Genomic DNA, 25,585 nt, shown 5'->3' with positions numbered 1-25,585 from the left:
GGCTGCTGCTGCTTCTCTTTATTGCTTCCCATTCCCATTTCTCTTGGTAAGTCACTTGCATTTGAATCCTTCTCTTAGGGTCTACCTGTGGGAAACCCTACCTGAGACAGTAAGACTGTAAGTCTTCTTCATACTCATAGTCTTTGGAATCACTTTGGGGCATCATGGTAATGCCCTGGTATTTCCAGCTCTTTCTTGGAATACTGACTTGTTGCACTTTGGAATGGCCAGAACATAAACTAACAATGACATTAGTGAGCCAGCTGTAGTTCTCATTTTGTTTTAACTCATGGCTCCATTTGTACCTTAATTGAGTTATACATGTGTTACTGGATATTAAATAACTTAAAGTCAGTACACTTACAGTGGTAGGTTACCCTTTACTATATGTAGCTCATCCTCACCAATCCATCCAGAAAGATTGGTCAGTATTTACTATATTTAATTGCATTGCCTGGCATGTGATATATTAGCTGTTTAATTTATAATTGCATCATAGGAAGCTTTCTGTCCTAAAACAGTTTAAATAATGTAGGAATTATCTTTTCCATAGCATTCAATAGATAGTTCCTATAAAATTACTTGGTGGTAATGCTTTTTTAGGGGGAAGTAATTTTTTTGCATTTCTTTTTCTTGGGGATGGTCTTGATCACTGCCCCCTGTACAATGTTATGAACCATCCCCAAGAAAAAGAAATGCAAAAAGGCAAAATGGTTGTCTGAGGAGGCCTTACAAATAGCTGAGAAAAGAAGAGAAGCAAAAGGCAAAGGAGAAAAGGAAAGATATTTGAATGCAGATGATTCTAATCCAAAGAATAGCAATGAGAGATAAGAAGGCCTTCCTCAGTGGTCAGTGCAAAGAAATAGAGGAAAACAATAGAATGGGAAAAACTATAGAGATCTCTTCAAGAAAATTTGAGATACGAAGGGAACATTTCATGCAGAGATGGACACAATAAAGGTGTCCATAAATAAAGGACAGAAATGGTATGGACCTAAACAGAAGGAGAAGATATTAAGAGGTGGCAAGAATACACAGAAGAGCTATACAAAAAAGATCACTAGAGCCAGACATCCTGGAATGCGAAGTCAAATGGGCCTTAGGAAGCATCACTACAAACAAAGCTAGTAGAGGTGATGGAATTCCAGTTGAGCTATTTCAAATCCTAAAAGATGATGCTGTGAAAGTGCTGCACTCAGTATGCCAGCAAATTTGGAAAACTCAGCAGTGGCCACAGGACTGGAAAAGGTCAGTTTTCATTCCAGTCCCAAAGAAAGCTCTAACTACTGCACGATTGCACTCATCTCATTTTGAGTAATGCTCAAAATTCTCCAAGCCAGGCTTCAACAGTATGTGAACCGTGAACTTGCAGATGTTCAAGCTGGATTTAGAAAAGGCAGAGGAACCAGACATCAAATTGCCGACATCCGCTGGATCATCAAAAAAGCAAGAGAGTTCCAGAAAAACATCTACTTCTGCTTTATTGACTACGCCAAAGCCTTTGACTGTGTGGACCACAACAAACTGTGGAAAATTCTGAAAGAGATGGGAATACCAGACCACCTGACCTGACTCCTGAGAAATCTGTGTGCAGGTCAGGAAACAGCAGTTAGCACTGGACATGGAACAACAGACTGGTTCCAAATCAGGAAAGGAGTATGTCAAGGCTGTATCTTGTCACCCTGCTTATTTAACTTATATGCAGAGTTCATCATGAGAAACGCTGGGCTGGAGGAAGCACAAGCTGGAATGAAGGTTGCTGGGAGAAATATCAGTAACCTCAGATATGCAGATGACACCACCCTTATGGCAGAAAGTGAAGAACTAAAGAGCCTCTTGATGAAAGTGAAAGAGGAGAGTGAAAAAGTTGGCTTACAACTCAACATTCAGAAAACGAAGATGATGGCATCTGGTCCCATCACTTCATGGCAAATAGATGGGGAAACAATGGAAACAGTGAGAGACTATTTTGGGGCGCTCCAAAATCACTGCAGATGGTGATTGCAGCCATGAAATTAAAATATGCTTACTCCTTGGAAGAAAAGTTATGACCAACATAGACAGCAGTTTAAAAAGCAGAGACATTACTTTGCCAAGAAAGGTCCGTCTAGTCAAAGCTATGGTTTTTCCAGTGGTCATGTATGGATGTGAGAGTTGGACTGTAAAGAAAGCTGAGTGCTGAAGAATTGGTGCTTATGAACTGTGGTGTTGGAGAAGACTGGAGAGTCCGTTGGGACTGCAAGGAGATCCAACCAGTCCATCCTAAAGGAAATCAGTCCTGGGTGTTCATTGGAAGGACTGATGTTGAAGCCGAAACTCCAATAGTTACGCCACCTGATGGGAAGAAATGACTCATTTGAAAAGACCCTGATGCTGGGAAAGATTGAAGGCAGGAGGCAAAGGGGACAACAGGGGATGAGATGGTTGGATGGTATCACTGACTCAATGAACATGAGTTTGAGTAAGCTCCAGGAGTTGGTGATGGACAGGGAGTCCTGACGTGCTGCAGTCCATGGGGTCGCAAAGAGTTGAACTCGACTGAGTGACTGAACTGAACTGAATTCTTTTGCAACTTTTTCTAATTGTGTGTTTTAGGGTGGGGGTGATTATGGTCTCTTCAGGCTCTTTTTATAGTTTTAAAAATAAATTTTACCATAGATACATAAATGTCTCAGTAATTTGCTAAGTACACACACTTAAGAAGTCAAGTAATCCAACAAGATTTGTTAAGATAAGCCCTGGCTCCCCTGCTTCCCATCTCCTCTTCCTCAAGACTCCCACTTTCAACTCTTAGTTAATTCTTTTGATATTTACATACATGTATGAAAAGCTATGCTTGGAGATACTTAATTTTTCAGTTTAAACATAGTCTATTGACTTCCCCTGGTTAGAGATAAGAATTTTTTAGAGTCTGTTAATTTCTCCTTATAATTCTACTAGTTTTGCCCTGTGCATTTCAGTGCTCACTCCCCATTCCTCCATCCCCCAATATACTTAGAATTTTCATTAGATCAGTAGTTCCCAAAGTATAGTCCAAGGACCAATAGGGGCCCCTGAGAGTTTTTCAAGGAGTCTGTGAGGTTAAAACTATTTTCATAATGATACAAAAACTTACTTTTTTCACTGTCATTCTTTCATGAATGTACACTTGTGTGTGATACTGCAAAAGCCTGATTGCAGAAGCAATATGAGAATCCAGCTGTCTTCAGTTAATGCAAAAATGTAAAACAATGCCTCTCTTATCATTATTATTTAATTTACTAGGTATTTTATCTTTTAAAACTTTATATTTGGTATTGGGGTATAGCTGATAACAATATTGTGATAGTTTCAGGTGAACGGTGCGAAGGAACTCAGCCATACATATACTGGTATCCATTCTCCCCAAACCCCCCTCTCATCCAGGCTGCAGTGTAACAGCTTTCGTGAGTGTACACTTGTGTGTGATATTGCAAAAGCCTGAATGCAAAAGCAAATATGAGAATCCATCCAGCTGTCTTCTGTTAATGCAAAAATGTAAAGCAGTTCCTCTCTTATTTTTTTGGTGGGAGATACTATTTTTCATAAATTAGTATGAATTATATACTGTTAATTTAATTTATAAATACGTGTTTTTAAGTGGTCTCAGTTTTAAATTCCCTAGAGCTTTATTTCCTCATCATGGCCTGTGGAATGGCTCAGGAAATGCTGGTTGGACTATGCTGGTGGCCCAGTGTTTGGGTCTCTGTGCTCCCAGGGGCTTTGACCCCTAGCTGGGGATCTAGATCCCGAATGCTGCAACTAATACCCAGGGCAGCAAAAAATATAAAAAGATAATGCTAGTTAAAGGTGTCTGCACTGTCTGTGCATGAGTGCTGTGACACCAGCTCTTTGACTTTCTGTTACTTTTCTTCTCTCTCGTTTTCAGGCTGATCCGCTCTCACCCCACTGCATGTACAGCAGTGTATTTCAAAGTCATCTGCACGCGACACACAGGGATAGGGGCTCAGATTGTCAGAGGAATGATACAGTGTAGCTGTTTGTCAGTTGCAGCTGTCCAGAGTCTTTTGAACACACCAACCTTTACATCTGGATAGGCTGTAAACTGTGAGCACCATTTTTCAAGGTAGAAGAATAGCTACAGTGCAGATAGGAGAAGTGGGTTCCCTTGGTCACAGGTACCTGAGTGGGGTCTGGATGCAGATGTGAGCCATATGGAATGATTTGAGCATTTAGAATTACTCTGGCCAATCCAGTAGGCATTTGATTAGTTAAATAAAATTAAAAGCTCATTTCCTCAGTCACACTAGCCACATTTCAAGCGCTCTGTAGCTGCCAGTGCCTAGTGGACAGCACAGCGACTATGCTGGTGGTTTCCGTCCCTGTAGAAAGTTCTGTTGGATAGTGCTAGTCTAGACAGTGCAGTGACGGCTACTCTTCTGAGCGGCTAATCCAGAGCAGGGTCCATGCAAAGTTCAGTGGCCGTGGCAATGATGAGATGCTCTGCTTCATTCCAGTATCGCTTTTGCACCCTCCTGGAGATTTTGTGAGCTTCCTGACATCCTTTAATCATAAATCCCCTTCTCCTTAAATCAGTTGAATGAACTTCTTGTATTCAGTTAAGAGCTCTGAGTTATCCTGAAGTGCTTTCTGACACTCTAGATATTGGAAAGAATAGTTGAATAATCTAGTTGGCCAGTTTTATGACTAAAATTAGCTTTTATTGTAGTGGATTTGATTTCTATTGCTAATCTAAATGATCATAAATTGACTGATTACATGATATTGAGATAAAAGAATATTATCATTAAGGAGAAATTAGTTTGGAGTTATCTCTAAATGGGTAATTCAACACAGTTATTAATTTATAGAGAATAAGTGTTTCTCCAGGTTTTGATCATCTGTAATGTCACAATTTAGTTTCACAACTTCTAGAGCCCCTTAAGAAGATAGGAGTCCTGGGACTTCCCTGGTGGTCTGGTGGTTAAGACACTGCCTTCCAGTGCAGGGGTTGCAGGTTCAATCCTTGGTTGGGGAGCTAAGATTCCACATGCCTCTTGACCAAAAAATGAAACAGAAGCAATATTGTAACAAATTCAATAAAGACTTTAAAAATGGTTCACATAAAAAAAAAAATCTTAATTTGAAGAAGAGGAGGAGGAAGAAAGGAATCCTGTACTGCCCTGACAGTCAGGCACAGCAGAACATTATAGTTCTGTCCCTAAGGTGCTTCGAGAAGAGCCTGGAGTGCTCAAGTTGATTTCAAGGACTGTTTGTTGGGGCATCTAGTGTAGGGCTGACAATCTCTAAGTGATATCAAGTTATATGGACTGTTTACCTATTTTCCAACATTATTTAAATCTCTTGGTTTTTTTCCAGGGCATGTTTAGCCACCTCAGTAGTCATAGGTTTCTGAGCCCTGGGAATTTCCTCAGAATGGTACTTTTGAGACTACAATTTCCTTCCTACTTATGCCATTTCTATAGAAATGGGGTTGAACATTAAGTGTTTGACATTTTAGTGAATGACCTTTTGTGGAAAAGAGTGGTGGTTTCTTATACTCAAGATAACTGACATTTCAAAAAATAAGGAGGCTATTTTTCCTCAGATAGTCATATTTCTGCTGCTTGTTGAAAAGAAAGGCATTGAACAGAATATCATTATTATTTCAAACTGATATGTTGTATCTAAATACCACTTACTTGGGGAATTAGTCTTTTATGTTCCGCTCATCTGTTAAGTCAGATTAATAAGCTGTACCTGGTAGGGTGGTTTTGAAGATTAGAGATAAATAAGTGAAAAGTACTTAAGATGGCACTTAAGCAGTTACCTCAGCATTGGTCTCCACGTTAGGAGAGAAAGCAATAAGCTCAGTGTCTGGTGCTGCCTGCTCTCACCTAACAGGCCCCAGTCGACATGGTCTCTCAGAGTGACTCTGAGGCCAGCACAGCTTCCTAAGACAACTCCCTGTTTTATTTCTTTTGAATAAACTTGAACCAGAATGTTTCTTCCCTGTTACTTCTATAAAATAATCACCTCCTTGGAACTTGACACTTATATGTGTTTACTTTCCAAGTCAGGGGGCTGTCGACTTGTGAGCAGTGATTGCCTTTTGTCTAACTAATCTCCCCAAAGCCTTGAGCTCTTTGGTCCTCATTGATTGAGTAGGGGTCCGGGCACGTGTGCTGCTGCTTGCCATCGTTGACCCTTCACTCAACAATGAATATGGCCAACACATGGCCACTGCTTTGAGGCATTTTACCATCTGCAACTTTCAAGGTACAGCAAAGGCCTGTGGCTTAACACCCTCATGGCACTGTAGATGCTTGGTTTTGCTGGATTTAGCGTTTGTCGTTTTTGTTACTTCCCAGGATCTGAAGGTGTGTGTTCTCTGTTACTGGTCATTTCACTCAGTCAAGGCTTGGCCTGCTCTGGGGTGCTGGGCCACGAGAGCAGGTGGGCAAGCCTGGTGTGCAGCATGGCATCCATGCCGTAATCCTTGCAAAGTGCCATAGCGGTATCTGTGAATTTGGAGATACGCAAAGATCTCAGGGTGTGTGCCTTTAGAATGTCAAGGATCTACCATGTTTTTTAAAATTTCATTTTATATTGGGAATTCCTGGGTGGTCCAGTAGACAGGACTCCACACTTTTGCTGCCAAGGGCCCAGGTTCAATCCTTGGTTGGCCAAAAAAAAAAAAAAGAATGCATTTTATAAAAGTTAATGTGTGTGTGTATTTATATTTTAAAAGGCACATAGTTCCATAAAGTTTAGAGCTAAAAATAGCAGTCTTCCATCCCTTCCTTTTCCCCTCCAAATTCCCCCTCCTCAGAGGCAACCACTTTCACTTGTTTTAGTTTGTTTTTCCACTACTGACTTACTTATTTCCAAATAACATTCTCATATTACTGTTTCTTGAGGTAGTATTTCAGGTATTATTTCTTGACTGACAGGGAAGGTGGCAGTTTAATGTTCTTACGCCTCTCCTCTGCCCTGCCCCACAGTGCACACTGGCCTCCTCTCGTGCTTCCAGTATCTCACATGTGGCTCTGTGTTCACATCGTTATGACTCTGTAAATAGACCACACAGGACATTGCAACTAGACAACCATTAAGGTTTTAAATTGTCCCATTTGAAATTCTTGTTTTACATGATGCCATCACCTTTTCGCAGAACTGTTCACTTGTTAGCGCTCTCAGCCATGTGATGTGGTCTGCCTGTTCCTTCTTCCCTCTCCGGGGACTCTGTGGAGTCAGGCCCTCAGCTCCCTGCTCCAGTCTGCTCCCCTGCCCCGCTGCCTAGCTGTCCCCTTGGGCTTCAGCAGCATCTTTAAAAATTCTCTTTGCCTATTTTCTAGGATAGGTCTCAACTTTCTGTATTGTCTTCCTTTTCTTGGTTTATTCTCAGCTTCCTTAAGCACAACCTTTAATAGCTTCTGGAGAAAAGGTATGTGGGAGGTAAACTTTTTTTTTTTTTTTTTGGAGGTAAACTTTTTTGGGTTCCTGTTTGTCTGAGTATGCCTTAGCCTACCTTCATAATTGATTGATAGTTTGACTGGGTATGGTCTAAGTTGGAAATAATTTTCTTGGAGAATTTCAATGGAACTGTCACGTTTTACTTTCCAACATTGCTTTTGAAAAGTCTAATGCCAGTTTTATTCCTGATTCTTTGTTAATTCCCCCACTCCAAACTTTCCAGATCTTTATCCCAAGTGTTTTAAAATGTCACTGTGATGCACCAAACGTGGGGATTTGTCCATTGTGCTCATATTGCTGAGTACCTGGTGGAACTTTCTAGTTTGAATAAGTAACTTACTCAGTTCTGGGAACTATTCTTTATTGTTATCATTCTCCTCACATTCTGTCTTTTCCCTTTTTGTATTCAGACATTGGACTTCATTAATTCTTTTTTTTCCCTTGTTCATTCACTTTTATTTCTCCTTTGCCTTGTCTGCCACGTTTCTCCAGCCATATAATCTTCCAGCCCTTCTAGTAACAACAAAAATTTTTTTTGCAACTTTAAATTTCCAATAATTTTGTTTCTGGAATATTTCTTAAAAAAAAAAAGTAAAAACAGGGGCTTCCCTGGTGGTCCAATGGCTAGGACTCCATATTCCCAATGAAGGGGGGCCGGTTTTGATCCCTGGTCAGGAAACTCGATCCCACATGCCATAATTAAAGATCCCACAACTAAGACCCAGCACAGCTAAATAAATGTTTTTTAAAAAATTAAAAACTTTCTCTTCTTGTTTTGTGGATATGGTATCTTAGCTCTCTGAGGATGTTAATTATAGGTGCTTTTCTTTCTTAGTTCTGTTTCTTCCAAATGCATTTGTTTGTTTAGAACTTTGTTGTTCATGTTAGAAGCTTTCCCCCTCCAGTTTGTGGTGTTCTTGAGTAACTGGAAGCTGAGTTAATAGGCCTTGAGGACTGGGGGCTTCACTGTGGAGAAGTTTGATGGGGTCCCAAGTGTTCTTCTATTGGAGGGACTTCCCAGGCATATGAACCCAGCTGCTAGTCTTCTGTTGGTGGGGAGTGGGGTGAGGGGAAGCGGCTCGCCTTCTGATGCTGACTTTAACTTCACGCTCCACTTGCGGGTGTACCAGCTCGTCCCAGCCTCACAAGCACACTTTGTCCTGAGTACAGTTTCCGTGGTTCAGCCACCCAAGCCCAGCAGGAGTCTGCAGGCTTCTTCCCTGCCGATGCCTTCCCACACCCCCTATCAGAGGCAGGGGCCTCTTCATCCTTTCTACCTTAGCACTTGCAGTACTTTATTGTATTTGAACGTTGATTAGTCTGTTCCCCCCTGAGGGTAGAGATCCGATCTGTTTTGTTGATCATTTTATCTCTAGTACCAGGCACACTAGATGCTCTGTCTGTGTGTGTTTGTAACCTGGAGTTTAACCACTAGATTCTGCTTCACCCCCTCCCAGAAGACCAGAGGGTCCTTCTTTGGAGAGGATGAAACAGGGTTTTATTTTTATTTTTTTTCCATTTATTTTTATTAGTTGGAGGCTAATTACTTTACAATATTGTAGTGGTTTTTGCCATACACTGACATGAATCAGCCATGGATTTACATGTGTTCCCCATCCCGATCCCCCCTCCCACCTCCCTCTCCATCCCATCCCTCTGGGTCTTCCCAGTGTACCAGCCCTGAGCACTTGTCTCATGCCTCCAACCTGGGCTGGTGATCTGTTTCACCCTTGATAGTATACTTGTGAAACAGGGTTTTAAACTTTGTGGCTCCTTCAGCTTCTACAGAGTCTGTGGGCAGAGGGCACAGAGCCATGCCACTTGACCCTGTTTTCTAACCACACGAGTGTGTGTCCTGAGCACTAGTCAGGGACACAGACTTTGAATCAGCAGACATGTAGTTCCTGGGAAGTACAGCAGTTTCTTAGGAGAGGAAGCAAATTCTTATTTCTAATGAGTCCAGGAGATGAAAATGTCCAGATATTTAATGATTCCAAACTCAGCTCTGGAAATTTTTCTACTTGGTGATGTGATCTCTTTTTTCCCTTTTTTAACGTTTATGGAAAGTTTCCAATGTACGAAAAATAAACTTTGAAACAAATGCCAGACATCATGTCATTTCATCTGTAAATATTCTAGTGTTTTCGTTTTAAAAACTGTTCCTTCAGGGGAAAAAATCAGAATGCCATTATCACATATAAGGGGTAAAAAAAAACACCCAAACACTGGGTTTTTACAGTTTTCTGGGTGTAATTCCATAGTATTATCGAAGATATATGTGATGTTCTAAGCAGTCTGTTTGGTTTTATTTTTGTCTTTTTAAAATACATATATATATATTTATTTGGCTGCACTGGGTCTTAGTTGTGGCATGTGGGATCTAGTTCCCTGACCTGAGGGTGAACCCAGGCCTCCTATATTGGGAGCACAGACCACCTGGACCACCAAGGAAGCCCCTGGTTGGTTTTATAGAAGCCCTAAAGTTCAAAATGTAGTCTGAAATGGTGGTTTTAGAGTTTGCTCATCTCCTGTTTTTCTCCCCCCACCCCTTTTTTTGAAGTTTAATTAATTGAGTTTTACTTTGGTATAATGTACATACCATAAAATTCCTCATTTTAAGTGTACAGATGAAGTATTTTTAGAAAATTTAATGAGTAATCATCATATTAGAACATTTCCATCATGTCCCTGAAAGTCCCTTATTGCAGTCTTGCCCTGAGCCCAGCCCCAGAGAGCCATTAATCTGTTCTCTGTCTCTATAGGTTTACGTTTTCTGTGTCACAAGTGTGGAACCTCCGTTTTTTTTGTTTGTTTTTTTGAGTAGACTTCCAGCCAGTCCTTTTATCTTGGCATCATCTTTGCTCCACTTCCTCTGGCACCCTGGCAGCCAGTTCTGAGCCTCTGGGTGGATGGGGACTTATATATAAGTCAGATTGTTTTAACCACTGCCAGTTTTATTTGTTGTTGTTTAGTCTCTAAGTCATGTCCGACTCTTTTGCGACTCCATGGACTGTAACTTGGGGTTCAGTTTTCTGGGTGCACTAAGTCAGCACACATTTGTTTACCTGCTCACCAGTTTCCAAAATGGCCTTGATACCTCTTTCCCATTCTTTTTTCCCTTGTGGGTTTTTACCTTTAAAACAACAAACCAAGAAACACTGGTGTCTTTTTAACGGGGTTTCGGGAGTGTGTATGGGGTGGAGCGGGCAAACGCACGTGTCAGTCTACTGCCATCTAGAACTGGACATCTTCCCAGTAATGTCGATTTGCATTTTTCATCATTTAAGGTTGCCAAAAGTATCAGTTTAGAGTTTCTTGGAGTTTGTTGTTCTCAGGAATGCAGAACTCTCGACTTCTCAGGTATAGATGTTGCATCACCCACATGTTGGTCTTTTCTAAGAATGGCCCCAAGTGTTGAAAGTGGGTCATTTAAGAGTGAAGGGAAGCCTGTAAACAGCCAGTTGCTGATCTGTGTGTGTCCATGTAGATTTCTGAGGCTGTTAGCTGAGTCACCATTTGTTCCTTATTGGACAGGTGTTTCATCCGTGTGCCCCGTCAGAAACACCACAAGCTTTGAAAGGTCCAGGCTTGGCCATTCCTGCCTCTCGGGTCAGTGCCCGCTCTGTGCTCTGACTTTGACTTAAGCTGTTTTGCATGTTAATTCATTCTTTCTTTGTATTGTAGGATCATGGATTTTCCTGGTCACTTTGAACAGATCTTCCAGCAGCTGAACTATCAGAGACTTCACGGCCAGCTCTGTGACTGTGTCATTGTAGTGGGGAATAGACATTTCAAAGCCCACCGCTCAGTACTAGCAGCGTGCAGCACGCATTTCCGAGCCCTGTTCTCAGTGGCAGAGGGAGATCAGACCATGAACATGATCCAGCTGGATAGCGAAGTGGTGACGGCAGAGGCCTTCGCCGCGCTGATTGACATGATGTACACCTCCACGCTCATGCTGGGGGAGAGCAATGTCATGGATGTCTTACTGGCAGCCTCTCACCTGCACCTGAACTCTGTTGTTAAGGCATGTAAACATTACCTGACGACACGGACGCTGCCCATGTCTCCCCCCAGCGAGCGTGTTCAGGAGCAGAGCGCCCGCATGCAGCGCTCCTTTATGCTGCAGCAGCTGGGACTGAGCATCGTGAGCTCCGCCCTCAGTTCCAGCCAGAGCGGCGAGGAGCAGCCAGCCCCCATGAGCTCCTCGATGCGCGGTAACCTGGACCAGCGGACGCCCTTCCCCATGCGCCGCCTGCATAAGCGCAAGCAGTCTGCGGAGGAGCGGGCCAGACAGCGCCTCCGACCCACCCTGGACGAGTCTGCCATTTCCGACGTGACGCCAGAGAATGGGCCGGGGGTTCATTCCCGGGAGGAGTTCTTTTCTCCAGATTCTCTCAAAATCGTGGACAACCCTAAGGCCGATGGGATGGCCGACAACCCGGACGACAGCACCATCATGTTTGACCAGTCTTTCAGCACTCAGGAAGATGCCCAGGTGCCCAGCCAGTCCGACAACAGTGCCGGCAACATAGCCCAGCTCTCCATGGCCTCCCGTGCCACTCAGGTGGAGACTGGCTTTGAGCAGGAAGCCACAACCGAGAAGAGTGGCTTCCAGTGTGAAAACGGGGAGGTGGGCCTTGGTGAGAAGGAGCACATGAGAGTTGTGGTGAAATCTGAGCCCCTGAGCTCCCCGGAGCCGCAGGACGAAGTCAGCGACGTGACCTCCCAAGCGGAAGGCAGCGAGTCGGTGGAGGTGGAGGGGGTGGTGGTCAGTGCCGAGAAGATAGACCTCAGCCCAGAGAGCAGCGACCGGAGTTTTTCAGACCCCCAGTCTAGCACTGACCGGGTAGGGGACATCCACATTTTGGAAGTCACCAATAACCTTGAACATAAATCCACCTTCAGTATTTCAAATTTTCTGAACAAGAGCAGAGGAAGTAACTTTAGTACCAATCAGAACAATGACGATAATCTCCCAAACACAACTAGTGATTGCAGGCTGGAGGGGGAGGCCCCTTATTTGTTGAGTCCGGAGGCCGGGCCTGCGAGCGGGCCCTCCTCGGCCCCTGGTGCCCATGTGGAGAACCCCTTCAGCGAGCCTGCAGACTCCCACTTCGTCAGGCCCATGCAGGATGTGATGGGCCTCCCGTGTGTGCAAACCTCAGGCTACCAAGGAGGAGAACAGTTTGGGATGGATTTTTCCAGGTCCGGTTTGGGGTTGCACTCCTCCTTCTCCAGGGTAATGATGGGTTCCCCTCGAGGAGGAGCCAGTAACTTTCCATACTATCGCCGCATAGCTCCCAAAATGCCAGTGGTAACTTCTGTCAGGAGCTCACAGATCCCAGAGAATTCTGCCAGTTCCCAGCTGATGATGAACGCGGCCACATCGTCATTTGAAAACGGCCACCCTTCGCAGCCCGGTCCCCCACAGCTGACCAGGGCATCTGCTGATGTCTTGTCAAAGTGCAAGAAGGCCTTATCGGAGCACAACGTCTTGGTTGTAGAGGGGGCTCGCAAGTACGCCTGCAAAATCTGCTGCAAGACTTTCTTGACCTTAACAGATTGCAAGAAGCACATTCGTGTTCACACCGGTGAAAAACCCTATGCCTGCCTGAAGTGCGGCAAGAGGTTCAGTCAGTCCAGCCACCTGTACAAACACTCGAAGACCACCTGCCTGCGCTGGCAGAGCAGCAACCTCCCCAGCACTCTGCTCTAGCCCGACCTCGAGATAATGCGGATGCCAGAAGCAGGACCGGATCTCTGGTTGGTTGGTGGTTAACGCCGTGGGGCTTAAGACTTCAGGCTGTGAGCGGCTCATGCAAATGTCGAAGACTAATAAGTGGAGAGTTAACACGTGTAGTGCTTGTGCTGCCGCGTTTCTGAGTACAAGGTACACATTTCAGAGAAGGGATCCAGTCCCTGAAACCACGTTCTTCCTTAGGGTTGAGTAATGCAGTTGGAAAGTAGTCTCTAATTGATGTTAGAAGTGGCACATTGAACAATTAAAAATTGAAGTGCAAAAACATTTTTTAGCAATTTTTGTAAAACTGAAGCATTTAATTAAATTTCCTATATACCTTCTGATGAGAATATTATATACTTGTATACAGTGATGCAAAACGCACTTATGTGTAACCAGTGGCAACTTTGTGCCTGTCTAAAAGGAATACCCTTGAGGACACGCCTGTCTGCCAGAAATGCTTTAAAGTTTATCATGAGCTAGTTCTAGGCTTTAGAAAGTACTGTATTTTTTTTTTTTGGTCTGATTTGCAGTCACAGATGCTGCACTTTGATGGTGCTGACACTGGGTCCAGAGCGAGCATTCTCTGGACTAACAGGTGTGTATATACTTTTGAAAAAACATCGTTAGATAGACGTTTTAACAGTTTTCCCCAGTTTTAAAGACAAAGTTGTAAAAGGAGTGTGTACTTATTAATAGGGAGCGACAAGTAAGGTGTTGTTTCTGTATGTGCTGTTTAGCGGTGTTGTAGCCGACTTGTATCACACACGTTACGGTCTGGAAGCCAGAAGACCTAATGTTCGTCTTTGTTCTGATGATGTGGAGTCCTGTTTAGTGGGATCTTTTACGGCGCATTTACCCTTTGTTCCGTGCAGATTTCGGGGGCCGGTCCAGCCTGACACATCTCACCCAACGACAAGCCCATTCTCTGCTTCGCTTCTTCACACACTCATGCCACTTACAGCATCTTTCCTGGGCCTAGATTACTGTTTTCAGGTAAAAAACTAACCAAAAGTGAAGTCAACCCCCCTCCATCGTGGGCTTTGTTACTGTTCTGTTCTATGGTTTTAAAGTACAGACCCTGAGCTTCGGTTGTTGCCCCAGCCCAATACTGAAGGTTTAAAATCCAGACACAGCAGTGGTCATGGGTAAATATTCCCATCTCTGTAAGAGGACTGGGCAGCCCAGAACATAGAAGCCACCAGGCAGCATCTGAGACAGTCTGAGGAGACCTCTGGGTGACTGGCCTGGCCTTCTCTGGGCCACCCCTGTGGCCTTCCCACCCTTTGGGCAGCATCAGTTAGGCTGAGCCCTGCTTGAGAACTTCCAGGGGAACAGCACAGGTTAATGTGTCTCTGTAGAGCTCATGAAGTCAGTTTAATTCGTACATGAGTTCATTTTTTATACAGCTTATTTGAGACACCCCAAACCACTGTGCATAACTGAGCAAAATCCTTCAGTTCTTGTGTTTAGGAAAGTAGTCAGCATGCACCTTCTCTTAATCTAGCATATGCAGTTACACGTCTGTCTTGTGGATAAACTCATAATGCTCACTGTCAGATTTAGCGTCTCCTATGACCTGATTCCCAGGGAGGAAAGGGAAGGCTTCCTTCCCAAAAGGGAAGCCTCTGGTCCCTCTCCTGACAGGGGAGGGGAGAGTTGGGGAGGCAGGCGGAGGCCGTGGGATCACCTGTGAAGCTCGGTGTGTGTGGAAAATTGTTAGTCGTCATGCTCTGACGATGTGATGAGGCTCTACATCCACCCCTCTGGGGAACCAGTGACTTGTGAGATCAACCCTGGGAGGCAGGTGGGTCAGCGTGGAGGGAGAGAGGCCCTGCCTGGCCTGGGAAGAGGAGTTGGCGGCACAGAACAGCAGTCGCTCTCCTCCCCTTCCACCTTGAGGAAGAGGTGCCGGAAAGTGGCCCCCCACCTGAGCTCAGGCTTCAGTGGACTTGCCTCGGGGACTGACACAGTGGCTGAAGCCCTGCCTCTCCACTGCCCGGTGGAGCCTGGAATCTCTCATCTACCTCTTAGTCAATCAGTTTCCATGTGTGAGAAGCAAGGCTGTGGGCCAGTGTCCTTGTACATGCTGTAGCACTTAAATAATTCAGAGGTTCCCTGGAAGACCAGTCCCAGGATTCCTACAACTGGTAGTTTCTACCTGAATTTCAAGTGGTATTGGGTACCTGGATTTTGATTGGTTAGCCTTAATTATAGCTTGGCATAATCATTTCTGGTGACCAAATCATAAAGTTCTATCAGGGCACCTGTGTCAGTGGTGCTATGCTGGTCAAAATTTGAGACTTTGAAATAAAAGCTTTGTCATATTAATGCCTCTAACTAATTATGTGTTCTTTTTCTTCACCTTAGGTTATTAAGGTTGAGACAAAGAGTGAAGTAGTATTGCTTTTTCTGCTAACCTGCTGTTACCAGTACTTTGTTTTAAACCAGGCATCTTAGAAAATAACACTCTCATGCTGTCAGTAACAAGCATTGGTCGTTAGACCCTTGCGCTTTTTGCCTCTGCACTGTGGACGGGGTGAGGCCGTGTCCTCCTAGAGGGCCTGCCAAATGGTGTACTTCCTGCTGCTCCCTCTCCTGCCTCCTAGGGGAGAAACCCCATTCTTCAGTCTGGCTTGGCTGCGGGGAAAAGCCAGAGCCGAGTCCCTTAGCAGGCGCGGGGCTTCGGCAGTGCTGGTAGCCAGGCCTTAGGAGTGAGGAGGTGCTTAGTAAAGGGCATCCACCTGGGACGGGAGTGGAGGAGGAGAGGGACACGAGGAACAACGTGTGAAGGTGCTGAAACCAATTTTAAAATAAAAATGAAAGAAACCTACCTACCCTGATTATTTTTGACCAAAAAGTGAGTGTTGTGACCTTACCTAGTTCACTTCGCCACATGAATTTAATTTGCCTGACGGTCTAGGTAGCAGGTCCCATTTCTGTGGTCATCACTAGGCTGTGATTGTCCTGTCCTCAGTGAGGGAAACTTGGAGGCCTTTTGGCTGAGGTTAAAGTGGCTTGGGCAGGTTCTAGGAATTCAAATGCTCGGGGGTGGGGACAGAGGTTGGAAGCAGAACCTGGAGTCACTAGAGGCCCTGGCTCGGGAAGGCCAAGCAGACGCTCTTGTTGGTTTCTCCCCGTTAACATGCCCAGACGTCTCTCCGAGAATTATTTAATAGAATTACACAGTCGGGGCTCGGAGGCTTCCAACCACAAAAGTGCAGCACATGTGTTAGCACCAGTCTTCCCTCTGCAGAGAGGGTGCAGATCAGACTTTCTCCTCTGGCTCCCAGCCTGTGGGTCCAACCAGCCAGGGCGCGTCTGACAGAATCCCAGAGCCACTTGCTTTCTGGCCCCCAGAGTCCCCGTGTGGCTACAGCTTGAGCTCACTGGGCATCGGCTCCCCTCGCAGGCCAGCCAGCAGATTGTCAGCCGCCAACACAGACATGACGTTTCGGGTTCTGTGGGTGGCACTGCCGATGTGCGGCAGGATCACTGGAGAGGAGAGGAAGGACGGGAAATGAGAAGGGCAGTTCCAGAGCCTTATGTCGGTCTAGGGTCTGCCAGGAAAAAGAACAAGGAGGACCCCCCTCACTGCTCGCTATTTGCCTTCCTTCCTGTCTCAAAGCTCTCCTCTCCCCGGGCCGCCAGGTGCGAGGGTGACAGATGTGCGGCCTGAGCGCGAGTGTCAGGGTCAGGAGGCCCCGGAGCCTCTCCAGGCCGCCCTTCAAACAGCAGGCAGTGACACCAGGTGCCCCTTTACCTGCTCATCCACACCGTGGGCCCCTCCCTGAAGGCCCCAGGCCCCTGATCTCCCGAAACAAGCAGATGAGAGGCTGGACTGCAGAGCAAGTGGGGTCAGTGGTCCCCAGACAGTGCCTTTTGAAAGCAGTCCCCAGGGCACGGCGCTGAGCGCCAGGCCTCGGGAATGGGAGTTTTCCCAGCTCTGGGCAACAGCCTGGCGGTCACAGCCAGCGCCCCCTTCACACAGGCACAGGGTGGGGACGGTAGTGCCTCCAAGGGCTGTGGTAACAGGAGCAGTCACCGAGGGGAGGCAGCCACAGGCCTTCTCTTTGGTTTTCCATTCCAGAGGGTGAGCAAAGGGCAGGACTGGCCCAGACGGCCCGCGGCCCTAACAGTTATGTATTAGTCTGGAGACGGAAACCAGACCAGCTACCTGAATAGAGAGAACGTAATATAAAGAATTGTCAACTCAGCACAGAATTGTTAACAGTAACTGAGGAAGCTAAAGAGGAACTCTAAGTACGTGGTTCTCACAGTGCTCCCGGGCCGAGTAGCAGCCACGTGCGAGATGTCAGACACACCATCAGGCCCCACCTGGGACCTACTGAGGCAGATGCCTGTGGGGCCGGAACCATGCATTTGGTCAGTCCCTCCAGGGGCACTGAGGTATCACCGCGGTGGCGATGCCAAACCTCCCCCGGGGCTAGGGAATGGGGGAGAGGAGTGAAGTGAAAGTCGCTCAGTCGTGTCCGACTCTCTACGACCCCATGGACTATACAGTCCATGGAATTCTCCAGGCCAGAATCCTGGAGTGGGGACCCTTTAACTTCTCCAGAGGATCTTCCCAACCCAGGTCTCCTGCATTGCAGGAGGATTCTTTACTAGCTGAGCCGAAAGGGAAGCCCAACAATACTGGAGTGGGTAGCCTATCCCTTTCTCCAGTGGATCTTCCCGACCCAGGCATAGAACCAGGGTCTCCTGCATTGCAGGCGATTCTTTACCAACTGAGCTAGAGGGGTTGGGGTGGTTAGAACTTAGAAGACTGAGGGGGGCCCTGCGGAGCAGTGCCTCTGCCTCTGATGACTGTGGCTTGTGGCTCTGAGGGGCACGGTGCCTAACCCGAGTGTTTGGGAGAACTGCCACTGGCTTCATCAGCCGCGGTGGGAAAGAACCACCGCTGGGAGAAGTGTTGCTGGCCAAGGGCGGTTCTTACCACAGTTCTTCAGGCTCAGGAGAGGGTGGTTAGTAGGCAGTGGTTCCGGGGTCGTCACGTCCAGTCCGGCAGCTGCGATCTGGCCGCTGGCCAGGGCCTGGTAGAGGTCATCCTGGTCTACCACTTCTCCCCTGGGGATGACGGTGGGTGTCCTGAGGCACTGTTAATACTAGGAAGGGACTGGAGTGGCTGAGAGGGGAGGTCTGCCCCCATAACACACTTAGTGGACTAGAGGCACCCTGTGCACATTTGGAGGACCCAAGACAACCTGGGGTTTGGGTCTGTCTGTCCAGAAGTGTGTGAGTCCAAGCTCACTGACTCACTGACAAACCCAGGCCCAGGGCCGTGAAGGCTGGCCTCTAACGGGCTGTAAAGTCTGTTAAGTCCAACCATTTGGGGTTAGAGGAACCAAGTTACCTAATTTGCTGCTATGGTGCCTTCACTTCCTGAGCAAGGTCAAGGTACTGCTGGGAACCAGACCAGGCCCTGCTCTGAGCAGCTGGGACTTGCTCTGGGGCGCTCACTGTCCTTCTGAGGTGAGTGGTTGATTGGTTTATGGAGAGCAGTAGACTCAGCCTGAGTCTCATCGACAGCCCATGGGGATCACAACAGCAGGGGCAGCCCCTCTCCAGGCTCGCCCGGTGACCCGATACCTGCTGATGTTGATAAACACGGCTGTCTTCTTCATCCACTGGAAGAAGTCCTTGTTGCAGAGCCCCCTGGTCGCCGGCGTCAAGGAGCAGGCCACGACGATGAAATCGGACTCGGCGGCCAGCTCGGGGGTGGACACTGGGGGAGCGCGGGGCTCCATCAGATGCTGTGCCCGGGTAAGAACAGCAAGGGGCTGGGGAACCTGACCCCTCCCTCCCTCCCCCCACAGTGAGACTCCCAAGATGCTTCCTGACGGCGGCGTCTCCACCTGGACAACTCAAGTCAATGGCCACTCACGGGGTCCCAATGTGTCACATCCTTCAGTCAGCCCCCTGCTCGAAAGGTGGGGAAACTGAGGCCAGAGAGGAGCAGAAGCTTATTCAGGGTCACACAGCGGGGATCCAGGCCACACTGCTTTCACCTCTTTCAAGGCCCAATGTGCCAACAGGCTGGAGTGGCTGAAATCTGGCTTGCCTTCTGCTCACCCCACTGTGCGCCTGCCAGGGGGCTGGATTCACCCAGACGCAAGGCTGAGGGTCAGCGCTCACCAGTTTACTACGGAAACTATGAGCGAAGGTTCCCAGCAGTTCCTTACACGTATCATCCTTACATGCACCAATTCCTTACACGGTGTCACCATCTCTACCGCTCTAGGTACGTGGACCACAGTGAGGAGGGACCTGGCAGGACGGGAGACCCGGAGTATCTGACACGAGGGGACTCGGTGTGGCCAGGCTGAGTCCCTGCGCTCCCCGAACAGGCCTCTGCATGCAGGGCAGGGAAGTCAGACAAAGCCTAAGGGACATCACAGGCCTTGTAGAGCGCCTGCACTCTGCCCCAAAGTGCTGCCATCACAGCGAACACGGAGAACCGCCTGGCCAAGCACAAGGGCCCTGCGGAAATCCAGGTTTTACTTACCAAACTCTGCCTGGAATTCCGCTGCTTCCTGAGGCCTGGGCTGGCGCCCTGTGTAGAGAAATCTCTGGACACCAAATGGTTTCAGACGCCGAGCTATGGCCTGGCCTGGTGGCAAGGAGTCAAGAGTCAGCGCTTGTTCCCAAGCCCTCAGAGGGCGAGGGCGGGAACAGCGCCCAGTGGCTCCAGGGAGGGGGAGCCCCTGGGGGGAGGGCTGGGGGGCAAGGTCCTTTCCTCCGTTAGCTAATCCTGCCACAGGGCACCCAGCCGCACCACCCCACACTGCCCTCAGCTCAGGGGTCCGTCCTTCAGCGACCACAGCTCCTGTGCGGCTGTGACTGGCCTGTGCTGTCCTCAGTGGTCTGGCCATCTTGAGGGCCACTTCTAACCTTCCCTGAGCACTGGACGGACCTGGCAGCCCAAGAGAGGTCTGACCACCCGGCCCCCTGCCTCCTCTGGACCCTCTGCTTCTGTTAATGCAGCCACAGGCCCCAGATGACTTTTTGATGGCACTGCCAACTCGCCCCACCTCTAACACCTTTCCACATACGCTGCTGCCAAGACGGGCTTGGGCAGCTGGATTTTCTGACTCAGAACATGCCCCAAAGCTGCTGGGTTCCTCTAAGCAACTCCCTAGTGTGGGAGGCAGGGCTAGCAGCTAGCCAGACAAGTTATGCCCACTTCCCACCCTCACCCTCGCCTCTGCTCCAGGCAGGATGCCAGACTTCTCCAGTGCTGGGGCCACTGGAAGAAAAATAGCTCTGCCCTGCCTCAGAATCACAGGTAAGCTCTGTCCACTGGACCCTCTGGTTTCTGTGTTAAGGCTTCAGGAGTCAAATGCCTTCTAGAAAGCAGGCCTTGGGGAGCAGGGCTCCCCAACCCCTCAGCCATCACTGCTTCATCTGCTCTGTACGGAGCTATAATCATAAAGGACCCTGGCAATAATGACTCGCATCTATCACCTAGTGACTTCTTAAGGAACTCATTTTATTTTTTGGCCTATCTTTTACGATGCTGTCTCTTCTCACTGAAGATATCCCTACTGCACACAGGTATCCTTCCCAAAGGATTGTCAACATCCAGACACAGGGTGCTGGAGATTCTAACCAAGACATGTGAGCCAGGAAGACAAACGGGTAGACGGAGCCTCACCTATGCGCCCCAGGCCAACGATGCCGACGGTGCTCTGTGAGAGGCCGTGGCCACACATCCACAGGGGTTTCCATGAGGTCCAGCCACCGCTGCAGGGAGGGAGGGGGGGCGGGTGAGAGGCCCTGGTTCTGGGCAAAGATGAGGGCTGCTGCACAGACCCCACATTCCCAGGCAGGGGCTATGGTCCAAGGGCAGGCCCCACCCTTCAGTTAAGGATGGAGGACACCACTGGGGACACAGAATCTGAGGGCTGGAAAGCTGCTTAGGGGTTCTCCTCCCTTTCTGCAGACAGGGAAGCTGAGATCAGAAAGGGCGACTTGTGTGAGGTCACACAGCCAGGGCAGAGCAGCAGGTTGCAAACCTGGAATGTGGGATTCCCAAACCAATGTTCTCAGTGCTCCAGGGAAAACACAGGCCCACCCCGCTGCCCTGGACTGACGAAACACAGCCTATCTTGAGTCACCTCCGATGAAGGGGCCAACTCCCTGGGCAGGAGGGTGGGAGGGACACTCAGCACTGTGTCTACCCAGCCCCACGCAGCCTCGGCCCTGCCACACCACGAAGCCCCTCTCCCGGTCCACGCTCTCTGAGCGCCTGCACCCGCACGCCTCCTGGCCTCGGCTCGGGTCAGTCCCCTCCACCTTGGGTGCTTTCCCCGATTCTGGATGTACAGCCCACATCTCGATCCGAAACTCCCAGGTCAAATTTTTTAAATTTTCAGATTTTAGAAACGGGGTCAAGTATATATGCTGTACTCCACATAAAACACTCGACAACATCTGGGGAGGCACCTGTATCAAGCCCGTCGGTGTATCTGCAGCAACATGAACAACCTTCAGTCTTCAGAGCCTTTTGGGTCCACATGACGGCAGACAGGGCCCTCTGAGGATGCCCACCGGCCACTTCTTCTGCAAAGCCTTCCCTGAGCCACACTGCACCCCTGCAATTTCCCTTCATGCCCTGTCTCAGCTCTGCTCTGCACTTTAGTATCTCGCCTGGATCTGTCTCCCTCATTAGCTGGGGCACGGCTGGGGGTTGGATCAGCTCTGGGCCAGGGGTGGCTCTGAGTGCTCAAGTGCCGAGCTGAGCCAACATCCCGCCCCGGGCGTTCACTCACTTCTTCACCTCCTCGATGGCCTCCGGCAGCCGGCGACACGTGGTAAGCAGCAGGGAGACGGCAAGCTCGGCCGTGGCGTCAGTCAGGACACCCGGAGTGTAGCCCACACGGATCCCACTGTGAACCAAAGAGGTGGTGGTAACAATGGCTTCAAGCACCCTCCCAATTTCTACTGCTGGGACACTGCTGTGATGCGGCTCTGCGCCTTCTGCGCTGCCTGTTGGGAAGCTCAGAGCTGTAAGTGGGCCCCCAGGAACAGCCAGCCCTCAGTCCCCTCTTGACCATCTCCCGTTTTGAGAAGGATATAAGATGGAAGATCAGGCTCCAATGGGTGGCGCTCCAGTAACTATGATTACCTAATCTTTCTGAATTTCCTCATCTAAAGAGGGAAATAATAATACTTGCCTTTTCTACCTGAAGGGGTTGATGTGAGGATCAAAAAAAAAAAAAAAAGAGTGAATGAGAAAGGATATTACCTGGACATTGTTACCCACTGTTTCTGACTGCTTCTTAACTGACCTGTGCACACATGGGCAGATTTTATCACTGGCTACCTTACATTTTCAACAAATGGTCAAGGGATATGAAGAAAAAACAAATAGATACTCAGCTCCTCTTTTTCCCTCTCTGGTAGTCACCCTTCACTCCAGAGCCCAGGTTGCACTTACCGCTTCTTGATTTCATCCAAAGCCAAGTGGTCGACACCCACAGACATTGTGCTAATGACTTTGAGATTAGCTCCTGTTGGGCAGAAAAAGCCTTATTTATATCTCTCATCATGGGATTCAAGGCCTTCGCACATACACAGACGGGTGCAGAAAAGGGAGGGCCCTGCTAAAGGTCGTAAACCAAGCCTGAACAGAGCTGGACAAGGGCCCAGGGCCCTGGCTCTCCTCCACACCATGGTCTTTGCTCTCTTAAGGCCTCCCTCCGGGGACTCACAGCCAGCAGAGAGGGGCAAAGTGTGTGCCACGTGGAGCTGTGGTCTAGGACCACAGTGAACGCCCTCAGAGCCCACAGAGCCCACTGAAGACCTGCTTGGGAACCAGCAGCAGCAGCCCAAGACACCCGGGGACCTCCCCGCCTGCCCAGCGGACGCACCCGCAGCGGCCAGGAGCTCCTTGTCCACGCGGTCCGAGAGGAGACAGAGCAGGCCGTGGGCCCCGGCCACCCCCCGCTCCAGGGCCTCTCTGGGGATGGGCTCGTCAGAATCCCACTGCTCCACCTCACAGCTGCAGACAAACGAGAGACCGCTCAGAAGTGGGGGAGCCCACAGGTGCCCACCAGCCCCCAAAGCCCTCGGACCACACCACAGACCCTGTCAGTGGGAAACTGTTTTCTGCTTGCCCTGGCCTCAAGCTGCCTGGGGCTGGCTGAGGGGAGTCAAGGTCAGGTGTGGGCGGCCTCAGAACTGTCCTCAGAGGGTGGCTGAAGGGTGAAGGCGGTCACGGAGCAGAGCTCTCCAACAAGGACTGAAAAGGGCCTAAGCTGAAAGGAGAAAGTCACGGGGACCATTCTCAGCTCAACACAAGAAGAGCTTTCTTCTTTCTCCCCCACAGGAGGCCTCACAGGCAACGAGCTCCCGGGCCAGGCTGCCTATTGGCAAGGCCAAGTGGGGGGGTGCTGGCACCGCCGGGCTCGGATCCCTCGTCCAGTTGTACATCCTCTCCTCTGAGTCATGAAGGGAGCAACTACTGTTTTTGACTTTGTACATGTGCTGCGCTCTGCTCAGTCGCTCAGTCGTGTCCGACTCTGCGACCCCAGGGACTGTAGCCCACCAGGCTTTTCTGTCCGTGGGGATTCTCCACACAAGAATACTGGAGTGGGTTGCCATGCCCTCCTCCAGGGGATCTTCCCAACCCAGGGATCAAACCCAGGTCTCCCGCATTGCAGGTGGATTCTTTACCATCTGAGCCATGGACAAGACCAAAGCAGTTCAACATGGAGGAGTTTCAGGGGGCGCTTCCGGAGGGGCAGGTGGGCCCCAGGCATGTTTCCCAGCAGTGCTGCCCAGCCTCCGGCCCTTGACATTTAATTCAGTGCAGCCAAAACGTCTGGAAAATCTACATGCGCAGGACACAGAGCTGCTGGCACTTTCCAAAACTCCCTGCCCAGGCACTGGCCTCCTCTCGGCCTCCTTCCCTGGACAGTGGCCCAGCGCTGCGGCAGTGTGAGCGCTGCTCCTAGAGTTCTTGTCTTTGCCCTGCCCTCTGCCCCTCGATGCCTAGTACACGGCAAGTCTTCAGTGAAAGTTTTATTGCACTGAGCAAAAGAAACAAATCTCATTTCCCCCTGGCACTTGTTTCTAAGGCTGGGTCCACCTTCTCCTCGCCTGACCTGGGACGTGAAAACCTGCATACTGCAGTGCTCAGACTGCGGCAGGGCAGATTTCTAACCCCAGCTGTGCCACCAATAGAGGCTGGCGAAGGTACCTGACCTCTCCCAGTTTCTCGGTCAAGTGGGAATCACAGCACTGATTTCACAGTGTTGAAGAATTAAGAGTTTACTCATGAGAAGCACTCGGCAAGGTGCAGAGTTCAGTTTAAGAAGTGCTACCAGAGGCCCACTGCTAACCGTCCAAAGGGACCAGTTCAGTGACTGGCAAGGCCCCTGACCCGTCCAAGTGACCTCAGAGGGTAAAGGATTAACAGCCTGGGCCTTGAGACATGGGCAGTCTCCCCTCTCCCCACGCCCATGACTGGGGAAGCCTCCAGCCTTCACCCCACCCCCACTGCAAGTGCCACGGGAACTGCGGGTCCCAGCGGCACAGCAACGGGCCTGGAGAAAGCCTGGCCCCTGAGGACTTTCTCTAAGGTTCCCCAGACTCCAAGACCGTTCCAGCCAGGCACGGGTTCGAAAGTTCGGCGGAGGCCCGAGAGCAGGATGCCGGTTCTCTCTGGCCCCCCGGACCGCTGTGTCCTCCCCACCAAAAAGAAGTGGGTGGCGGGAGGCCGCCCCCCGGCCCGCCCGGAGACGCTGAGTCACCCCGCGTGCAGGCTGCCCGAGGTCTCGGAGCGGTGCCCCGGGCTCCGCAACCCCTTCCCGCGACGCCACCCGCGGAACGCGCGCCCGGAGGGAGGGGACGGCGCGCGGAGCGGTCCGGGGGCGCCGGGCTCTTACTCTGCGGCCCGGGCGAGCGCGGCGCTGCCCTCGGGGGGAATCCTGCGCGTGATGAACACCTTCATGACTCTCACTGGCCTCATTGACCCCGCAGCCGCCGGATATTGGGCCCGGACGGGGCGGGCCGGAAAGGGGGCGGGCCCCGGGAGGGGCGGAGCCGGAGCAGGCGGGGCGAGGGTGTGGATTGGCTCCGGAGCCGGGGGGACTCCGGCTCCGAGTGTGCGCCTTGTGCATTTCTGTTCGTGTGATCAAACCTTAATGAAACAGACTGGCTCTGGAGCTGATGGCAGGCTCGTGCCCTTGGCTCCCAGGGCCTACCTCTGAGTGCTCACTGCCCCAGAGCCTCCGGTCGGTCTTAGGGGGTTGGGATGGGTAAAGCGGCAGCCACGGGAGAGTCCTGTGTGAATGTGCGTGGGTGCCCGTAAAGGTGCCGACAGCCGTGAGGATGCTGCCTGCGCTGGGGGAGAAGGGTGTG

At 49.6% G+C, this 25,585-nt stretch overlaps 2 protein-coding genes across 6 annotated transcripts in view; one reads left to right on the top strand and one right to left on the bottom strand.

Annotated features, from left to right (window-relative positions):
* ZBTB5 (zinc finger and BTB domain containing 5) overlaps positions 1–15,539 on the top strand; it is a 33,311-nt gene extending 17,772 nt beyond the window's left edge. For all 5 annotated transcript variants that reach the window (XM_043890819.1, XM_043890820.1, XM_043890821.1 and 2 more), the window contains one exon: positions 11,140–15,539. In XM_043890819.1, the coding sequence (XP_043746754.1) occupies positions 11,144–13,174 (2,031 nt within the window). In that variant the 5' untranslated portion in view covers positions 11,140–11,143 and the 3' untranslated portion in view covers positions 13,175–15,539. The remainder of the gene's footprint in view (positions 1–11,139) is intronic.
* Positions 15,540–16,354: 815 nt separating this feature from the next.
* Positions 16,355–25,241, bottom strand: GRHPR (glyoxylate and hydroxypyruvate reductase). The gene is made up of 9 exons (XM_043890825.1): positions 25,111–25,241; positions 23,092–23,222; positions 22,659–22,731; positions 21,991–22,107; positions 20,874–20,962; positions 19,725–19,829; positions 18,809–18,944; positions 18,156–18,286; positions 16,355–16,693 (listed from the first exon to the last, which is right to left on the bottom strand). Exons 1-9 carry the CDS (start codon positions 25,191–25,193, stop codon positions 16,572–16,574), a joined length of 987 nt encoding a protein of 328 aa, XP_043746760.1. The 5' UTR covers positions 25,194–25,241; the 3' UTR covers positions 16,355–16,571.
* Positions 25,242–25,585: the final 344 nt, after the last annotated feature.

The sequence above is a fragment of the Cervus elaphus genome, chromosome 29 (assembly GCF_910594005.1).
Source record: "Cervus elaphus chromosome 29, mCerEla1.1, whole genome shotgun sequence".
NCBI lineage: Eukaryota > Metazoa > Chordata > Mammalia > Artiodactyla > Cervidae > Cervus > Cervus elaphus.
The sequence above is the reverse complement of the archived record's forward strand: the minus strand, read 5'-3'. Positions and strand labels throughout refer to the sequence as shown.

Bases quoted from the DNA above. Each gene is read 5' to 3' on its own strand.
- GRHPR (XM_043890825.1), bottom strand. From the start codon at position 25,193: ATGAGGCCAGTGAGAGTCATGAAGGTGTTCATCACGCGCAGGATTCCC. The intron at 22,732-23,091 runs GTGCGTCCGCTG...TCTGCCCAACAG, and splicing joins GGAGCTCCTGGCCGCTGCGG to GAGCTAATCTCAAAGTCATT. The intron at 16,694-18,155 runs GTAAGAACCGCC...TCTCCTCTCCAG, and splicing joins CCTGAGCCTGAAGAACTGTG to TGATCCTGCCGCACATCGGC.